The sequence below is a fragment of the Sturnira hondurensis genome, unplaced genomic scaffold (assembly GCF_014824575.4).
Source record: "Sturnira hondurensis isolate 20B ecotype Veracruz unplaced genomic scaffold, ASM1482457v3 Scaffold0007217, whole genome shotgun sequence".
In the NCBI taxonomy this organism is placed as follows: Eukaryota; Metazoa; Chordata; class Mammalia; order Chiroptera; family Phyllostomidae; genus Sturnira; species Sturnira hondurensis.
The window spans coordinates 4841623-4858457 of NW_028079848.1; the positions used below are offsets into that span (position 1 = coordinate 4841623).

Here is a 16835-nt window from a genome sequence, read left to right on the forward strand (position 1 = left end):
ATGAAGTGACAGCTCTTTTTACTGAGTGGATAGGTGGCCCTAAAAAGGGCCTTTGGTTTTGCTTTACAAGCGAGCTTGCGGGTGTCTCAGCCGCCGAAGCCGTAGAGGGTGCGGCCCTGGCGCTTGAGCGCGTAGACCACGTCCATGGCCGTGACCGTCTTGCGCTTGGCGTGCTCCGTGTAGGTGACGGCGTCCCGGATCACGTTCTCCAGGAAGACCTTGAGCACCCCGCGGGTCTCCTCGTAGATGAGCCCGGAGATGCGCTTGACGCCGCCGCGGCGGGCCAGGCGCCGGATGGCGGGCTTGGTGATGCCCTGGATGTTGTCGCGCAGCACCTTGCGGTGGCGCTTGGCGCCGCCTTTGCCGAGGCCCTTCCCGCCTTTGCCGCGACCAGACATGATGAGAACAAACACTAACCCTGCAACGCAGTGCTGTTGCTTACCCAGCTCAGCATTTTTATAGGAACAGGTCGGACCTGATTGGAAACTGCAACAACAGGGGCGGTGACGAACTCAGTTCCAGCTCTTCGTTCATTTGTTCTTGCTCGGAGCTGCCGAGACCCGGAAGCAACACTGAATCCTGGAGTTGGCATTTAATAAATGCTCCTATGTGTGGGCATATGTGTTTGCATACGATACTTGGAGCTATTAAGTGCGATATTTTATACACATTCCACGGAGAAGCTTAACACTTGCACTTCAGATTTTCCAAAATATGAAATAGTGATTTAATGCCTGACGTTCTTTATAAGACACTTAAATGAGGTAACCTATGCAAATTGTGTACTTTCTGTAAATAAAGAGACAGTCAACATTAATTACCCCTCTTTTAGGTACACACCCCTCTAAAACGATGGACCTGACAGAGTACCCTAATTTGCTAAACCTGTGGGGCTGTGAAAAACAAACTAATTTTCTTCCAAGCTCTTGTAGCTGGCCTAATAAATTACAAGCGACAGACTAGTGGGAGAAAATCAAAATTTCATACACATATATGGGGAACTCGTGTAAGGATGAAAATTCCAAAGACAGGCAAAAGGAGACATATGTGTCATTTGGGATAGAGGAGAAAGGGGGAGGGGTCTGGGAGTTCAAAGGGGGAAATAGGCAACCTACAGGTAGTGAAAGTGGGGGGAAACCTTGCTAGAGAACTCAGGAACAACGGCACTGAGGAAACTCTGGTGAGTGGATTTTGGCACGGACCCTTTCCGTCTGTCGTCCCTAACTCGTAAGTGCTAAAGTGAATGTGGTGAGACAGTCATGGTAATGCTTCCTTCCAGAAGCAGGTATTTACTTATAATGAGATTTAGAAGTAGAAAGAAACCCTTCCGGCTTTGTTGGGCTTCAGTGATTTCAGCTGCAAATTATCTGTGCGCCAAGATGGCGCACTTCAGGGAGGCTCCTTCCCGAACCCCACACTTGTTCTGAGAACAACGCAAAATAATAAGTACTTGAATAATGAAGTCATCAGTCATTCTCTCGGGGAGGTCAAGCGGACTTTGGGTAGCGTTGGCTTTTCCTCCGGGGTCTGTGTGAGGCAGGACGGAGAGCCAACCAAGGCCGGGAGCGGGCAGGAGACATGTCTCACTCACTTATCTGAACAGGCCAGAGCCTGGTCGGATCAGAGTGCCAGGCATTCTGAACATCACAAGAAAAATTACGATCGTGCAGGAGCAGGGGAGCCATTGAAATTCTGGGTGTATCGTTTCCACTCTCTGGAAAAGAAAGACTTTGAAACTGTGTATTAATCCCAAGGTCTAGAGAGGGCACGAGGAAGGGGAACCTAGGAGCTGGCCGCGAGGGTACAACCCCTATTATCCCCGCGGCAGGGGCGCTCGGACTAGCTGGGCGCCGGCTCACAGCTCAGGGGTTTTTCGGAAACACACCTGCCATCTCCCTTGCACTGCACGTGTTGTCTCTCACCGGCATTCTTCTCTCACAAGCGAGACCAAAGCTGGGGAGCAGGAGTCCCCTGACTCGGGCTTCCCGGTAACAGTTCGGAAGGAGGACCAAGCTGAACAAAGCTGCTCTGTGAGTTGCCGGACACGAAGGGACACAAATCCCAGAGTGGAGTTCTTAGTGGGGATCCACACACGGGGCACAGAGCATTTGGGCACTTGTGTAGGGAGAACAGAAACGTCATTGGTATTCTAAATGTCCCCCAGCTGATTGCTCGCGTTCCATCTGTTTAGGAAAGCAGGCAGCACACAGAGTGCCTGGCGGGGCCTGTGCCGGAGTCACACCACAGTGCACTTCAGCTGTCAGTCTCTCAAAATACCATTTAAATGTATGTCTCCCCATAAACTGTGCTGATTCTTGGTCATGTGGGTAATCTTGTGGTTTAATGTATTGATAAAAAGCAAATATGTTACCACTTCACCAATTTGGATTTTTCCTTTCAATGACACTATTTTAACATAATGCCTTCTTCCTTGTAATCCTATGCCTACTTTCTTAAATGTTTACAAGTGTTACCCTGGGAATGGGCCCATACGCTTCCTCGGTTGTACGGAAAAGTCAACGAGGCAAAGACGGCTGAGAACCCCTCCGCTGTCGGGCCCTGCCTGCCGAGAGGCTCCGGATGTCGAGAAGGAGCAGGGAGCCGCACGGGCCAAGTCCACGGTGTTAGAACAAAACTCTCGTTAGTGTCAGTAGCCTGACGGAGGTGTAAGGAAAACGGCGAGGATTTTTCTCCGTTTATAAACAGTAAAGAGGGCATGTCCTCTATTTCCTTGGAGAGTTTTCTTGGAGAAAGAGTGAGTCTCAGTTTTCACTCTTCCCTTAGGAATTGAGAGAAATTTTTCTACGGATTCAGCCCCAACCTCAGTTTTCACAGTGGATTGGTCCCTCCTGGGTGGTGGGACGAATAATCGGTAGATGTGTGACCTCCGGACTTAGGTGGGTCTCTCATAAGAGACACGCACCGGAGATTGTCACAGGTGTAGCCCGTCTCTGAAAACGATCACACGTTTTTCTTTGTTCTGCTTTATAAGACATGTGAAATTCTTCCCTAACTTCCATCACCTGTGTGCTAACTTACGTGTATGTAAATCTGTAATTGTTTACTCAAAAATAAATTACGTTGTTTTCTGAAGTCTATTGATACAGAAGTCGGTCATTCTGTCGGCAGAATTGTTTTCTTTCCCCAACATGTGAAGGGAGAGAAAGTCCACTAGGCTCACAGTCCGTCATCACATCTGATAGGAACAGGGTTGTGAAAACTCGAATTCCTCTGCTGACGTCAGTGCGGGGACTGACGCTCTGGAGGGAGAGTCGCTCTGGGCCACCCAGAGCTCTAACGGCAGGAACTCACAACAGGCGATTTACTTTGTAATTGTTCTGCACTTTCGCTGGACTCTAGGGCCCCAGCCAGTGGGGTAGGGTTCTCATTCAATTTAAAATGAATAATGACAAGTGTTCAGAACTATGGTGTCAACAGTACTGTGCAGAGCATGGTAGCACAGAAAACAAGCATTTAGGCAGAAGCTACGATAGCAGAAGAAGGCCCTGGGGTGGGATTCAGGACCCTCGTGAGTCCTGGGTCCACAAAAATTCCCTGCGTGTTATTGGTTCACATTCCTATGTAGAAAAGACTGCAGGCCGTATCTGCGAGATCAAACATAGTCCTGGGTGTTCAGTCTGCCAGAAAGATTTTGAAGTGGACGAGGGTGCAGATAACATGAAGAAATCAATAATAGCAGCTCAAAAGAGAGAGCAATTTCATCCAGTTTAAGGGATCGGGAATTGCATACGTAAACATTTCAAAGTATGTCATTAGATTAGTTTCACGTTAGATTTGAAGGCCTATTTGGCCTTCAAATAGGGTGAGGAGTGGGCAAAAAAAAAAAAATCCTGAAAAAGTTACTCTCAAAGGTTACACGAATAGACCAACATCATGCAGCTTTTGAACTGCAAACCCAGATTCAAATACATACCGCGGGTTTGAAAATCTCATGCTTGTTCTACTGAACCGTGCTGCCAAAATCACGATTTAACATCTTTGCACTCTACAGTTGGCGAAAGAATTCGAATGCAACGCTGAAGTGCTTCTTCTTAAATTAGAAAGCCAGCGGAAGATGGGCCATATACGTTTGAAGCTCACTTGAGGAATATTCATTGACAGCAGCACAGAGGATAAAATTAGAGAACAAGAGAAAAAAACCCATAAAGTGAGAATAGCTGGTCCAGACAAGAAAGAGAGGGGCTAGAATTGCAGCCACCATGGAGAGAATAAAACAGGAGTGATGATTTTAGGAAGAGTGCCTGGGACTTGGTGACAGCCTAGATTCGGTGACAAACCAAATGGAAGAATTGAAATGTTTTTGTGTTAGTTAATAGAAGCATGGTGCTGTTGCTAAAAGATAGTATAAAGATATCGATGGAAGGTTATTGTTTGATTGGAAACTACTTTGGTGAGGTCGCTCCTGTTGAGAGTCTTGTAGACATAGAGGCAGGTCTTTAGCAAGCAGGCAAGCATGCAGAAATGCAAAATCGACATTTAGGCAGGAAAACAGACCTCAAGAGAGGGACTTGGGGAGGGTCTACATCCGTGTAGCTCATGGACTCACGCAGGTGAATGGGGAGGTACCTTGGAGATGTCCTGCACTCAGATGGCTGAGAGATGGCTACGACTTTGGCGGTGCTGCGGAAACTATAACGTCAACCCATTTTTTTAAAGAATAGAGGACGTGAGCTCTGTAGCAAGCAAATACACACTACACATAAAAATGATTTGTATTGAGCTTATTTCTCTTCCCCTCTCATGCATTTGAGTCACAGTTTTAATTTCTATTAAGTCATTAATTTTTTCCTGTCCGAATTGGGTGTTATGCATGAATAAATCAGTCATTTGTTGACTTTAATGGTATCAAGGAGAAAGACTAAGGGTTTTTGTTTGTTTGTTTTTGTTTTTTGCTTTGCTGTCGGATTCCAGCATTTTCTTTCATAGCCCTAGTGAAATACAGACTTGTGTGTGCTTCATGACACCCATACTATGGTTAGGACAAACGTATAGTTTGAGGAGTGAAAAAAAAAGTTAAATCACTCTGTTACCAAGTTCACCGCTTGGTATGTTCTATCCAACAATGAGGTGTGGTTATCGGCAGATAGTTTCATTCACACGCAGCAAGTCAAGGAGACAGGTGATTCCTACCTAAGGCTTTGCCTCCCTGAAGGAGGCACAATGAACTGTTTAGTGAATTGTATCTTGATTTCTATTTTTGCAGTTCAGTTAACACATGTGGTTCTGGTCAAACTCATTCGGTTCCATCTGCAAGTACAAAATACTGCGTTTTCCCAAGTGTAGCAAAAATAGCATTTAGTGAGAATGGCCCAGACCTCGATGCCCTTGTCCTATCTAACTGCTCTGCCATCCATCTGTTTTTCACTCACCAGAAAGCACAAGCTGTAATTTGTTTCCTATAAAGCTATATCTTTCCTTAAATAAGAATTTGAGTTGTAAATATAACGCATGCTTGTTTTTAAATTTCCTTGCCATAATGAAATTCTGTATGTGTGTGAGCTACGTATTATTCCTCAACGATGTTATCATGCGAATCCTTTGCCAAAAGTTGGGTTCCCCAGGCTTGACAAATTTCTACACCCCCAAAGCTGGTGAACATTTGAATAACTGACCTCCCCTAAGAAAACAGGAATTTTCTAACCCATAAAAGGATCCAACTCTTTCATGTCCCTCCCTGAATCTCCTCGGCTTCAGTTACTGCCACAACCACAAGTCCCCTGACAAGACAATCATTGAATATTCCATGTCCCATTTTCCTAATTAAATGTTGACGGCTAGAAGCCAAAAATTACCTAGCCCTCCAAATAGTCAGAAAAAGCTACGATAAAGCTTTTTTCCAGACAAAATAAAGGCTTTTCTTATTTGCGATTGTGGTTATTACAAGCACCCTTTGGTATGGATCTTGCAGAGAAATCCTTTAAGAGCCTGTGTTATTTCCCCTCATATGAAAAAGATATTCTGGGTAAATCTCAATGAGAATACAGCAGTTGTTGAAATGTATGAGAAGCCAAGAAGGTATGGGACATTATTAGAGAGCAAGATATTGAAGACACAAAGGGAAAAACTTATAATTTAAACAAAAATCAACAAGTTGACTCTCTGACATGCGAATCTCTCACAGTGTCGGGGGGTTTTGACAATTGCTGAGACCGAGGCGATACTAACCAGGAGGGAAAATTATGACAGTCTTAAAGCTTGAGCTGTCCCTGTGCATTGTACAGCGGAATTGGTGCGATTCCTCGGCAAGAACTTTTAATTTTGCAAATTTCTTGGATTGGAACAAACACAGTCCCAGCCCAAACAGCCTGCAGGGCTGTCAGGGAGGAAGGGCGAGTGGGAACCAATCAGCGCGCGGCGCCGCCGTGTGTTTATATAGACGCGCTCCGCGTCCTGGCAGCTGAATGCGGAGACTTCAGTTTTTTACTGTCAGGTATTCGCACCTACAACCATGTCTGAAACCGCCCCCGCCGCGCCACCTGCGCCTGCTGCGGAGAAGACACCGGTGAAGAAGAAGGCCCGTAAGTCCGCCGGCGCCGCCAAGCGCCAGGCGTCCGGGCCGCCCGTGTCCGAGCTCATCACCAAGGCCGTGGCCGCCTCCAAGGAGCGCAGCGGCGTGTCGCTGGCCGCGCTCAAGAAGGCGCTGGCGGCCGCGGGCTACGATGTGGAGAAGAACAACAGCCGCATCAAGCTGGGCCTCAAGAGCCTGGTGAGTAAGGGCATCCTGGTGCAGACCAAGGGCACCGGCGCCTCGGGCTCCTTCAAGCTCAACAAGAAGGCGGCTTCTGGCGAGGCCAAGCCCAAGACCAAGAAGGCGGGCGCGGCCAAGCCCAAGAAGGCTGCTGGGGTGGCCAAGAAGGCCGCAGGGTCAGCCACCCCCAAGAAGAGCGCCAAGAAGACCCCGAAGAAGGCGAAGAAGCCGGCGGCGGCTGCAGGGGCCAAGAAAGTGCCCAAGAGCCCGAAAAAGGCGAAAGCGGCGAAACCCAAGAAGGCGGCCAAGAGTCCCGCCAAGGCTCCTAAGCCCAAGGCGGCCAAGCCAAAGTCTGCTAAGCCCAAAAAGGCTGCCGCCCAGAAGAAATGAGGATTAAGACTGTCTGAAAATACAAAGGCTCTTTTCAGAGCCACCCAGATAATCTGGTAAAGAGCTTGTGATGCCACTTACACTGGGTGGGGTTGGAGGGCGGTATAGTGAGTGTTTCCTATTTTCTGGTTCTTGGCGGACTGTGTAAGTACTGTGCGCACACGTTTACCAGAAAAGACGGCGCTAGTACAGAGCTTTTGTATCCAAGATTATCAGTTACTCATGTAGCTCTTCACTCAACAATTTACGCTGCATATAAACCAGGTGATTACAAGCGCTGTGCAATAGTTTTGGATTCAGTGGGATTCAGGGCTATGCATGAGAATTTGTGTACCATTTGGGAGTGGAAAAATGCAAACCAGCTTCCACGTAAGGAAATAAAGCTGCCCAGAACCATGACGAGTAACTACTTTTCCACTACATTGTAAAGATTACAGGGTTTTGTTTTTCCTCCTTTTGGTCATTTCCCACAACTATCCCCAGTATTGATTAGTCTCCTGCATTGCACATTTAAAATTACATTATTTAAAGGTGCCATAGTGCTAGCCATGTGAGTAGGAGCCAAATAAAGCTTTCAGTAGTCAGGTTGAAATAATACTGTAACAGTATTATCACTTGCAAGTTTGCCTAAGGGTGAAACCTCGACACTAAGGTGTTGGGGTGTTTTTGAATCGGATTTTGGGGGTTCTAGGAGGATTCACTCCATCACACCTGACGATTTGTGTAGAAAAAGCTGGTGTTCACCAATCGCCCCAAGCTAGATCCCTTGATGAAATGTGTGGCAAATGGAGTTAACCACAAAACTCTGTATTTTGCAAGATGTATTTTTCCTGCCTTCATTACACCTTCTGGCAAAGAGTACAGATACCAAAGACGAGACTGCAACTGTTTGCTCTGTTACTGGCAAATGGTGCCGGGAATTAAATACTACCCTTTTCCCCTACAGCTCTAATTGAAATTTTGGGTGGCTCTGAAAAGAGCCTTTGGATTCAAGGTCACCACTCGCTGAGGACAGCTTACGCCCGCTCCCCGCGGATGCGGCGCGCCAGCTGGATGTCCTTGGGCATGATGGTGACACGCTTGGCGTGGATGGCACACAGGTTGGTGTCCTCGAACAGGCCCACCAGGTAGGCCTCGCACGCCTCCTGCAGCGCCATGACGGCCGAGCTCTGGAAGCGCAGGTCGGTCTTGAAGTCCTGCGCGATCTCGCGCACCAGGCGCTGGAAGGGCAGCTTGCGGATCAGCAGCTCGGTGGACTTCTGGTAGCGGCGGATCTCGCGCAGGGCCACGGTGCCGGGCCGGTAGCGGTGCGGCTTCTTGACGCCGCCGGTGGCCGGCGCGCTCTTGCGGGCCGCCTTGGTGGCCAGCTGCTTGCGCGGGGCCTTCCCGCCGGTGGACTTCCGAGCTGTCTGCTTGGTCCGGGCCATCTCAAATAACCTACGCCACTGAAACGGCGGAGAAATGAAAGCACGTTCTCTTCCCTGGTGTGTATATATAAGACAAGTCCAGCTCTTATTGGAAGAGGCAACTGTCGATCAAGCTGGAAGTGAACGTATTGGAAGACAGGAACCCTCCTGATTGCTGGAACTTCCTGGAAAATTAACATCTTCCTGTCATCCACCCCTTCAGCAACGCGTTTATACCCCTTCTTGCATCTTCTTGTGTCTGTATACCTTCACAAACTTTAGCTTTCCCCCTCACAGGTTGCTGCAATTATATATCTTGTTTGCTTAATAAAAATTTTAAACTTTGCACCTGAAAGTAATTATTTTGAAAAGGCGCGCGCCAGCTGGGGTTGGTCAAATAATTCTTTTTAGTATCATTGAAGTTTAGGAAAGCTAGATTCAGATCAATTTCTTGGTTTCCATCTTCTAATTTAGGGTTTTAAATTTTTTCCCTGAGTTTACACCTCTTACATATCCTGCTCCGGTACACTTTTTGTAAATGCTCCAAGAAGAGTGAGGTAATTTCATCTGATTTTGTAAATATGGCAACATCCTCGCATTCTCATCTAGAGCCCTACGTCTTACAGTTTTGAACCAGGTTTGCGTAAAATGAAGTTAAGAAAAACTCAAGTTTACAGATGAAACAAAAAGATTATTTAATGCCCTTTTAAAGTAACCCTAACCCCTGAGAAGACCCGCCTAAAGGATCTGACTCCGGGGCAAGTCTTACTGCTTTTCCATTTACAATCCCCTGGGGCCCAGCAGAGTTCGGGATAATGGATCCCATTAAGATGCAAAGCACTTCAAAGGAGGCTGGAGAATGCTTTTATGGCTGCCGCCCATTAACTAAATTTGCTGAGTATGTATCTTAAACCAAGCCTCTGTGGTTTTTATTTGGCTAACTTTCGCTTTTATTGCACCTTGCTACTGGATGGTTAACTTCGAGTTTATGGGGTTAAGTACCGACGTCTACTAGCAAAGCACAGTAAAGATCACTTTCGACTAGTTGCATAAAGGAAAAAATGCAAGCCCTTTCAGTAAAAAAGTTTGTGGCTCTGAAAAGAGCCTTTGGTTTCAACTTGTTGGCCTCGCTGGAGGCTTTTATTTGCCCTTGGCCTTGTGGTGGCTCTCGGTCTTCTTGGGCAGCAGCACGGCCTGGATGTTGGGCAGCACGCCGCCCTGCGCGATGGTCACCTTGCCCAGCAGCTTGTTGAGCTCCTCGTCGTTGCGGATGGCCAGCTGCAGGTGGCGCGGGATGATGCGCGTCTTCTTGTTGTCGCGCGCCGCGTTGCCCGCCAGCTCCAGGATCTCGGCGGTCAGGTACTCCAGCACGGCCGCCAGGTACACGGGCGCGCCGGCGCCCACGCGCTCGGCGTAGTTGCCCTTGCGGAGCAGGCGGTGCACTCTGCCGACTGGAAACTGGAGTCCAGATCGGGAGGACCGTGTCTTGGCCTTGGCGCGCGCCTTGCCACCCTGCTTTCCGCGTCCAGACATTTTATCTTAAGATAAAGTGTTCACAACACTAAGCAGATGGTCAAGCGAAAACTGCCACGGAAAGAACTCTTATAATCATTTTTGGCACCGCAAAAGGAGATGTTTTATTGGTCAAGATAGTAGCTTCATTTTAACAAATGAAAATGCACATTTTTGACTCCTGCGTTCTGATTGGACAGAACTAATTATTTTGACGTTTTTCTCAAAACTCACCAATCAGACACAAGTTTCTAGTTTAGCACCTTATTTGCATGTCAGGTTCTATATAAAAAAGGACACGGCATGCTCTGCCGCTCCTTTTCCTCTTAGCAGTCTCTCTGCCTTTTGCGACCATGCCTGAACCAGCCAAGTCCGCGCCCGCCCCGAAGAAGGGCTCCAAGAAGGCCGTGACCAAGGCGCAGAAGAAGGACGGCAAGAAGCGCAAGCGCAGCCGCAAGGAGAGCTACTCGGTGTACGTGTACAAGGTGCTCAAGCAGGTGCACCCGGACACGGGCATCTCGTCCAAGGCCATGGGCATCATGAACTCCTTCGTCAACGACATCTTCGAGCGCATCGCGGGCGAGGCGTCGCGCCTGGCGCATTACAACAAGCGCTCCACCATCACGTCCCGGGAGATCCAGACGGCCGTGCGCCTGCTGCTGCCCGGGGAGCTGGCGAAGCACGCGGTGTCCGAGGGCACCAAGGCCGTCACCAAGTACACCAGCTCCAAGTAGACTCGCGGGGAAGCCGCTTGACTTCCAACCCCAAAGGCTCTTTTCAGAGCCACTCATGTTTTCATATAAAGAGCTGCGCACTTGCATGGCAATCCATGAGCATTACTGCCAATATTTCGGACAATGTGACTGAGTTTCCGGGCGGTAGAGTCACTCTGTACAATTTTGCCTGGTCTAGGGGGCCCCAGGGTGTAAGCGAACACATGTACTACAAGCCCTGGCTGTCTCTCCAGTTCTTCGAGCTCATCTTTAAACATTTGCGAAGGAGCTGTATGGTCCGGTTGCGCTGTTTAATGGAGCTGAGGGTGTGACCGTGAAAAATTTGGTCTTTTTTTTTTTCATTTTAGGGTCATCTCTTAGCGCCTCAAGGGGCCCAGCTACTTTTGAAAATCCGACTCTAGAAGTAGAATGTCCTCTAGGTGTCGCTGCGGTTCTTCACCCGCGTTTCTTTGTGTGGCCTAATTCTCCATTCTTCCCCGCCCCACCCCTTTGCCTGAGTCCCTAGAGTCCTGGCTAAGGATGTTTATTCAAGCGTCTTAGCAGGGAAGCCAAGGGCTCTTTCAACCCAGAGCTGAATGCACTGTTCTTCCAGGACAATGTGACACCTGAATTTGATGAGCCATGGTCCATTGGAGGACATCTATAGGGAGACGCACGTACTCAGTCAAGTAGGCCGTTTCGCTGACTCAGGGACTCCCTGGATCTTTGCATTTTCTATGGTAAACTGGCGGCAGATGTGCACACCAAGCTTCATTTGCAGACACTCCCAGGCAAAGCTTGGGGACCTGGAACGAGAGGGTGACAAGAGGGAGCTCTCATTTCTGCATCAGCTCTGGTCTCAGTTCCCGGTGCAACGGTTGGTCCGCGTGTCCAGCTTGGGCCTTTCCCCCGAGTCTGGATGCGCCCCTCTGGCCATCAGCCCCTCCCCTGAGTTCTGAGGCTTGTCTCTACCAGAACTCCTCAATTTCTAGATTTTAATGACTACCACGTGTGTGTGTGGGCTGTCACCCCTGCTTCCTTCAGCCGCCTGTAGAAAGAACGTCAGCTGCAGTTTGGCCTGTCAGCGTTCCAACACACCTGTGCGACGTTTATTAAATTATGTTTGTAAAAATAACCAGTAATGTTTTTGCGGGGTTTTCTTTGTTGTTTGTTTCTGAATGGACGTGGGCGTGGTCCCCTGGGCACCAAGCGTCCTTGATTTAAAGAGCTATTTCTACTTCTTAAAGAGTTTGATTATGGGGCTCCACTCACCGTCGGGCACTTTAAGAACCACAGGAGACACTTTCCTGCTCTCCAGGAATGCACAGTCCCAGGAGGGTTGCTCACCATCAGCTCCCCCAGGGAGGTAAAGTGCCCATTTCAGCAGAGTGAAGTGCAGGCTACAAGTACGCAGGGGGCTTCGTCTGCCAGCATAACCATGCCCTCCTGTTAGGCTGACCTTGGACACGTGAAAGGTGAATTGGAATACTCCAAGGAAAGAAATGTAGCCTCGTGCTGCGGAGAGGAGAACATCTTTGCAAATAAATCTACGTCTTAAAGCGGTAAGAAATCTATAGATCTCTATAAATGTGACTTTGCATTCTATGTAGGTATCTTTGAAAGATCATAGCATCGGAAGACATCGGCTGGAACTCAGGTTCTGCCAGGTAAATAACTCCGGTTCTCACAGCCTCTGTATTCTATTTGCAAAACGATAATATTACTAAACTCAACTGTGTTGACACTTTTGTTAATACACATACAATACTTATGATAAATTTAAATACTTTAGGGATATGTAGAATTCATGAAGTTATTTATAGGCATTTTATCATTACTTTAATACATTAGCTATAATTGAGGGCAGGTTTTTCAAGTAGCATTATCATCAGAAGTAATATTAATACTGGAGCGAGTAGAGGAAATGCTTTTCCATGAAATCAGACTTTCTGCAGTTATAGCCAGACATTGCAGACACTAGCAAAAAAAAAAAAAAGGCAATATAAATTGCCACTGTTAAAATTAGAGCAATTACCAAACTCTGTGAGCCCTGAAATATTTAGAAATAATTTACATGCATCTATAGTGAATTTGATATTTACACATTTAATTTCAAATATATAGTTCTATTTAAAACCACTGAATACATTAGGTAATATCTCTTCAATTTACATGAGCACATGAATTTCCTGTTTCTGGTCTGGTGAATTATTACAGACATGGTGAAATGCACACTGGGAATTTTATAGGACTTAGATGAGCGTTTGAACAAGGGTCGCACTGAGGCCAAATCGAGGAGTCAGCAGGTTGCACTCCTCCCTGGAGCTGTAACAGGGGCTTGTTTGCCTTTTCCAGATCCAGGAGGCCATCCTGCGGCCTTAGCTCATGGGCCCACTCCTCACGGCCCAAAGCCAGCCCTCTCTGGCCAAAGCCTCCCCTCTAAGTCTCTGTTCTGATTACTTCCTTCACTGTTAAGAACCTCTATAATCACACTGGGTTCACTTGGATAATCTCCCTGTCTTACATTCAGGCAATTACCCACTTCAGTTTCAGCTGCAACTTAATTGCCTTTGTCCTGTGATCCAATATATCACAGAGTTCAGAGACCAGGCGGTAGATCAATTGGGGTGACATCATTCTGCCCAGCACACTAAGATACAGTATATTTAGATTTTGAAAGAAAGGTATACACAGTTCTTTCTGCTCCGGGGAGTGGGGTGGGGAAGAAGGGGCGGGTGCACTGCTGGACACAATTTCTGGGAAATCCTACACTCCTCTGAAGGCCAGACAGACTTGCTTAAGGTATATTTAAGGGAGGATGGAGAGCAAAACCGACTTTTTAATATCTCTCATAGAGTACAGCTATTGGTTTATGTTTTAGTTTTTCTTTTTACATCTGTCTTGCTTCTACAGCTGCAATGACTGTTTACACATTCATTGTTGGTGTGCACATTTGTCTGTCGTGTAGAAAGTGGGAAGTTTATTATTCAAGAAACTGCACAAGAATGTACAGGATAATACTACGGTTTTCCTACCTGATTTGAAATCCTACCACTACGTTGTAAGTACATGAACAGCATTTATTCCACATGGGGTTCTGCACATGGCAACTTACAAGCCTCAGCAGGTTCATAATCATAAGTCCAAAAGTGTACATTTTCATTATCACATATGCCTATAGAGTGCAGGAGAGTGGAGGTGTTTCAACGGGAATAACATAGTTCTTTCCACCTAAAAAGTGAAATGTTTGCTGACTACGATAAAAATAAATATATAAATTCCACACTGGGGAAAACAATAACATAATTTAAAGGGGGGGCATCAAAGTACCTTTAAGAGTCATTCTATCCTGGACTTGCAGTACCACAAGCTATAATGTGGTATTTCACCAATGTGCTCAGCATTCAAAACATATTAAAGAATTTTTCATTAAAACTAAGTGGCTCTTTCCTGGAACCCATGAAGTCCCTTCCTGACTTTCGTGCACACTAATTGCCCAATTCCTTTTGTTTAGAAGATACATTGTTGCTTTAAGCAAATACAGCCACTAGAGGTGTGCAGTGTGGTTCCAATTACACTGGAATTATAAAACATTTAGGAAGTATTAACAAGCTGAAGCCCCTCGAGTTCACGGAACCATGTAAGATGCAGGATGTCCCAGCGTGTCAGCCCTTTAGCCAGCTTTGTAGCCAATCAGAGTTGGGAAAAAACTAGCGTAAGGTGAAAGTGCCCACCTTCTTATTACCAAACGTTTCTATGTTTTAAGCTGCAAACACCGCAGAGCAGCAAGACACTTAAACCAGCAGTCACTGTTAAGTCTTTACAACTCTTAAGCTGAAAGAGTGGGTGGCTCTGAAAAGAGCCTTTGGGGTTGGGAGACAAGCGGCTTCCCCGCGAGTCTACTTGGAGCTGGTGTACTTGGTGACGGCCTTGGTGCCCTCGGACACAGCGTGCTTCGCCAGCTCCCCGGGCAGCAGCAGGCGCACGGCCGTCTGGATCTCCCGGGACGTGATGGTGGAGCGCTTGTTGTAATGCGCCAGGCGCGACGCCTCGCCCGCGATGCGCTCGAAGATGTCGTTGACGAAGGAGTTCATGATGCCCATGGCCTTGGACGAGATGCCCGTGTCCGGGTGCACCTGCTTGAGCACCTTGTACACGTACACCGAGTAGCTCTCCTTGCGGCTGCGCTTGCGCTTCTTGCCGTCCTTCTTCTGGGCCTTGGTCACGGCCTTCTTGGAGCCCTTCTTCGGGGCGGGCGCGGACTTGGCTGGTTCAGGCATCTCTGTAGAAAACGAAACAAAGAGAGGAAAAAGGGAAGTTGTAAAATGTCCGCCGAGGTCTACAGTGTCTTCTTTTATAGACGCTTCATGCAAATAAGGTACTCAAGAATATCCAGATCTGATTTGATAATGTGTCAGTGACGAGTACATGTAAATTTAATTGCATCACAACACCTTTCTTATTGGCTAGCAATGTGAGAGAAGATTTTTTAACCAATCCCATCTCGCGATTAACAATTCCACCCAGCACTATAACTAGCGTCCTGTTGCTCCCTCCAGTACATTTCTTTTATTGTTTTTCCTGCTGCTGTACTTCTGGTGCTACCAGTCGGCATGTCTGGACGCGGAAAACAGGGCGGCAAGGCGCGCGCCAAGGCCAAGACACGCTCCTCCCGAGCTGGACTCCAGTTTCCCGTGGGCAGAGTGCACCGCCTGCTCCGCAAGGGCAACTACGCCGAGCGCGTGGGCGCCGGCGCGCCCGTGTACCTGGCGGCCGTGCTGGAGTACCTGACGGCCGAGATCCTGGAGCTGGCGGGCAACGCGGCGCGCGACAACAAGAAGACGCGCATCATCCCGCGCCACCTGCAGCTGGCCATCCGCAACGACGAGGAGCTCAACAAGCTGCTGGGCAAGGTGACCATCGCGCAGGGCGGCGTGCTGCCCAACATCCAGGCCGTGCTGCTGCCCAAGAAGACCGAGAGCCACCACAAGGCCAAGGGCAAGTAAAAAGTCCGCAGCGGCGCCAACGAGTCGAAACCAAAGGCTCTTTTCAGAGCCACCCACCTCGACACTAAAAGGGCTTGCTTAATCCACACAAGTTTCTCAATGACAAGCAGATGGCACTATGAAAGCACCAAGAAATAGGAAAGTATCCATTTGGAGAATCCCAATATAAACGAAGTCGCTAGTCAGCCGAGTCGAACACACACAGATACATTGTATTGTGTGAGCACCGGGGCCAGTGCAGCAGGTCCTCGGGGTTGAAAGGGAAGCTCTTGTCACTCAGTCCCCATTAGGGAAATCGAAACCGCCCACTCTTTCTAAAAAGACGAAATGCTTAAGTCCCCATGTGTACTTCCCTTGAACCTAAGGTTGTAGACACTGCCGCAAAGAGGTCAGCAAGCCCTCGTAGCTGTTGCCCACACTTTACACACCAAGAAACTAGAAAAAAATATGACAGTCTATTTTTGGCACCTCCCTCAGGGAAGGCAGCTGCAGCTCTGTGGCGGGACAGGAGTTCTGACCCGGAGCTGCGCGACTGGCAGGGTTGGGAATGGAGACCGTGCCTCAGCCCGTTCCAGTTGTGCAGCGACTGTGTGCGAGGTGTGTGCACACGCACAAACGACGTGCCCCCTGTATACCGAAGTAAACCTGCTGTCAGTTAAAATATGAATGAAAGGAATAATGGAACAGAGAAGTGACAGCTGACCAATCACAGGTCAGGGCGGGCTTTTTAAACGTTACTGGGGCTGGCATTCTTGATGGTGAATTTTTAGTTTGCCTTTTCAGAAACCAGGAAATGAAGCCCGCTGAAATCAACACGAAGTGAAACCGCGCTTTTATGGACTGGTTTGAAAGTGGAGTATTAAACTCACCTGAAAATGTTTATTTTATTTCAACTGTTAGTGGAAATCTAATTGCATTTTTCAAGAAACCAAGCAAAAGCAATTAGATCACAGAGGGGGACCTACGAACGACTGATCTGCTCCCACAGAAGGTCAGAACCTACCTTTTCGCTGAGAACTCGTGGCGCGGACCACGGCGGTTGTCAGACGTGAATTTAAAAAAGCTGTGCTCGAAATCACCTTAAGTACTATGCAGCCTT

At 47.9% G+C, this 16835-nt stretch overlaps 6 protein-coding genes across 6 annotated transcripts; 3 read left to right on the forward strand and 3 right to left on the reverse strand.

Annotated features, from left to right (window-relative positions):
* On the reverse strand, positions 1-8597 carry LOC118990707 (histone H3.1-like). Its single transcript, XM_037051443.1, has 2 exons — positions 8196-8597; positions 1-412 (listed from the first exon to the last, which is right to left on the reverse strand). The coding sequence occupies exons 1-2, from the start codon at positions 8524-8526 to the stop codon at positions 87-89; spliced, it is 657 nt and encodes a 218-aa protein (XP_036907338.1). The 5' UTR covers positions 8527-8597; the 3' UTR covers positions 1-86.
* On the forward strand, positions 6414-7103 carry LOC118990689 (histone H1.4-like). Its single transcript, XM_037051424.1, has one exon. The coding sequence runs from the start codon at positions 6470-6472 to the stop codon at positions 7097-7099; it is 630 nt and encodes a 209-aa protein (XP_036907319.1). The 5' UTR covers positions 6414-6469; the 3' UTR covers positions 7100-7103.
* A 784-nt stretch (positions 8598-9381) lies between the features above and the next one.
* Positions 9382-10083, reverse strand: LOC118990697 (histone H2A type 1-like). Its single transcript, XM_037051432.1, has one exon. It carries the CDS (start codon positions 10036-10038, stop codon positions 9646-9648), a length of 393 nt encoding a protein of 130 aa, XP_036907327.1. The 5' UTR covers positions 10039-10083; the 3' UTR covers positions 9382-9645.
* Positions 10084-10353: 270 nt separating this feature from the next.
* Positions 10354-10807, forward strand: LOC118990703 (histone H2B type 1-C/E/F/G/I). The gene has a single exon (XM_037051439.1). The coding sequence runs from the start codon at positions 10371-10373 to the stop codon at positions 10749-10751; it is 381 nt and encodes a 126-aa protein (XP_036907334.1). The 5' UTR covers positions 10354-10370; the 3' UTR covers positions 10752-10807.
* Positions 10808-10987: 180 nt separating this feature from the next.
* On the reverse strand, positions 10988-15053 carry LOC118990700 (histone H2B type 1-C/E/F/G/I). The gene is made up of 2 exons (XM_037051435.1): positions 14634-15053; positions 10988-10998 (listed from the first exon to the last, which is right to left on the reverse strand). Exons 1-2 carry the CDS (start codon positions 15008-15010, stop codon positions 10995-10997), a joined length of 381 nt encoding a protein of 126 aa, XP_036907330.1. The 5' UTR covers positions 15011-15053; the 3' UTR covers positions 10988-10994.
* Positions 15054-15294: 241 nt separating this feature from the next.
* LOC118990696 (histone H2A type 1) lies at positions 15295-15790 on the forward strand. The gene has a single exon (XM_037051431.1). The coding sequence runs from the start codon at positions 15344-15346 to the stop codon at positions 15734-15736; it is 393 nt and encodes a 130-aa protein (XP_036907326.1). The 5' UTR covers positions 15295-15343; the 3' UTR covers positions 15737-15790.
* The last annotated feature ends 1045 nt before the right edge of the window (positions 15791-16835 follow it).

What these genes read in the sequence shown, in the direction of transcription:
- LOC118990689 (XM_037051424.1), top strand. Translation starts at nt 6,470, where the DNA reads ATGTCTGAAACCGCCCCCGCCGCGCCACCTGCGCCTGCTGCGGAGAAG.
- LOC118990707 (XM_037051443.1), bottom strand. Translation starts at nt 8,526, where the DNA reads ATGGCCCGGACCAAGCAGACAGCTCGGAAGTCCACCGGCGGGAAGGCC. An exon ending in GTTCGAGGACACCAACCTGT is followed by an intron (nt 413 to 8,195) that starts GTGCCATCCACG and finishes TTGCAGGGTTAG; the next exon opens with TGTTTGTTCTCATCATGTCT.
- LOC118990697 (XM_037051432.1), bottom strand. Translation starts at nt 10,038, where the DNA reads ATGTCTGGACGCGGAAAGCAGGGTGGCAAGGCGCGCGCCAAGGCCAAG.
- LOC118990703 (XM_037051439.1), top strand. Translation starts at nt 10,371, where the DNA reads ATGCCTGAACCAGCCAAGTCCGCGCCCGCCCCGAAGAAGGGCTCCAAG.
- LOC118990700 (XM_037051435.1), bottom strand. Translation starts at nt 15,010, where the DNA reads ATGCCTGAACCAGCCAAGTCCGCGCCCGCCCCGAAGAAGGGCTCCAAG.
- LOC118990696 (XM_037051431.1), top strand. Translation starts at nt 15,344, where the DNA reads ATGTCTGGACGCGGAAAACAGGGCGGCAAGGCGCGCGCCAAGGCCAAG.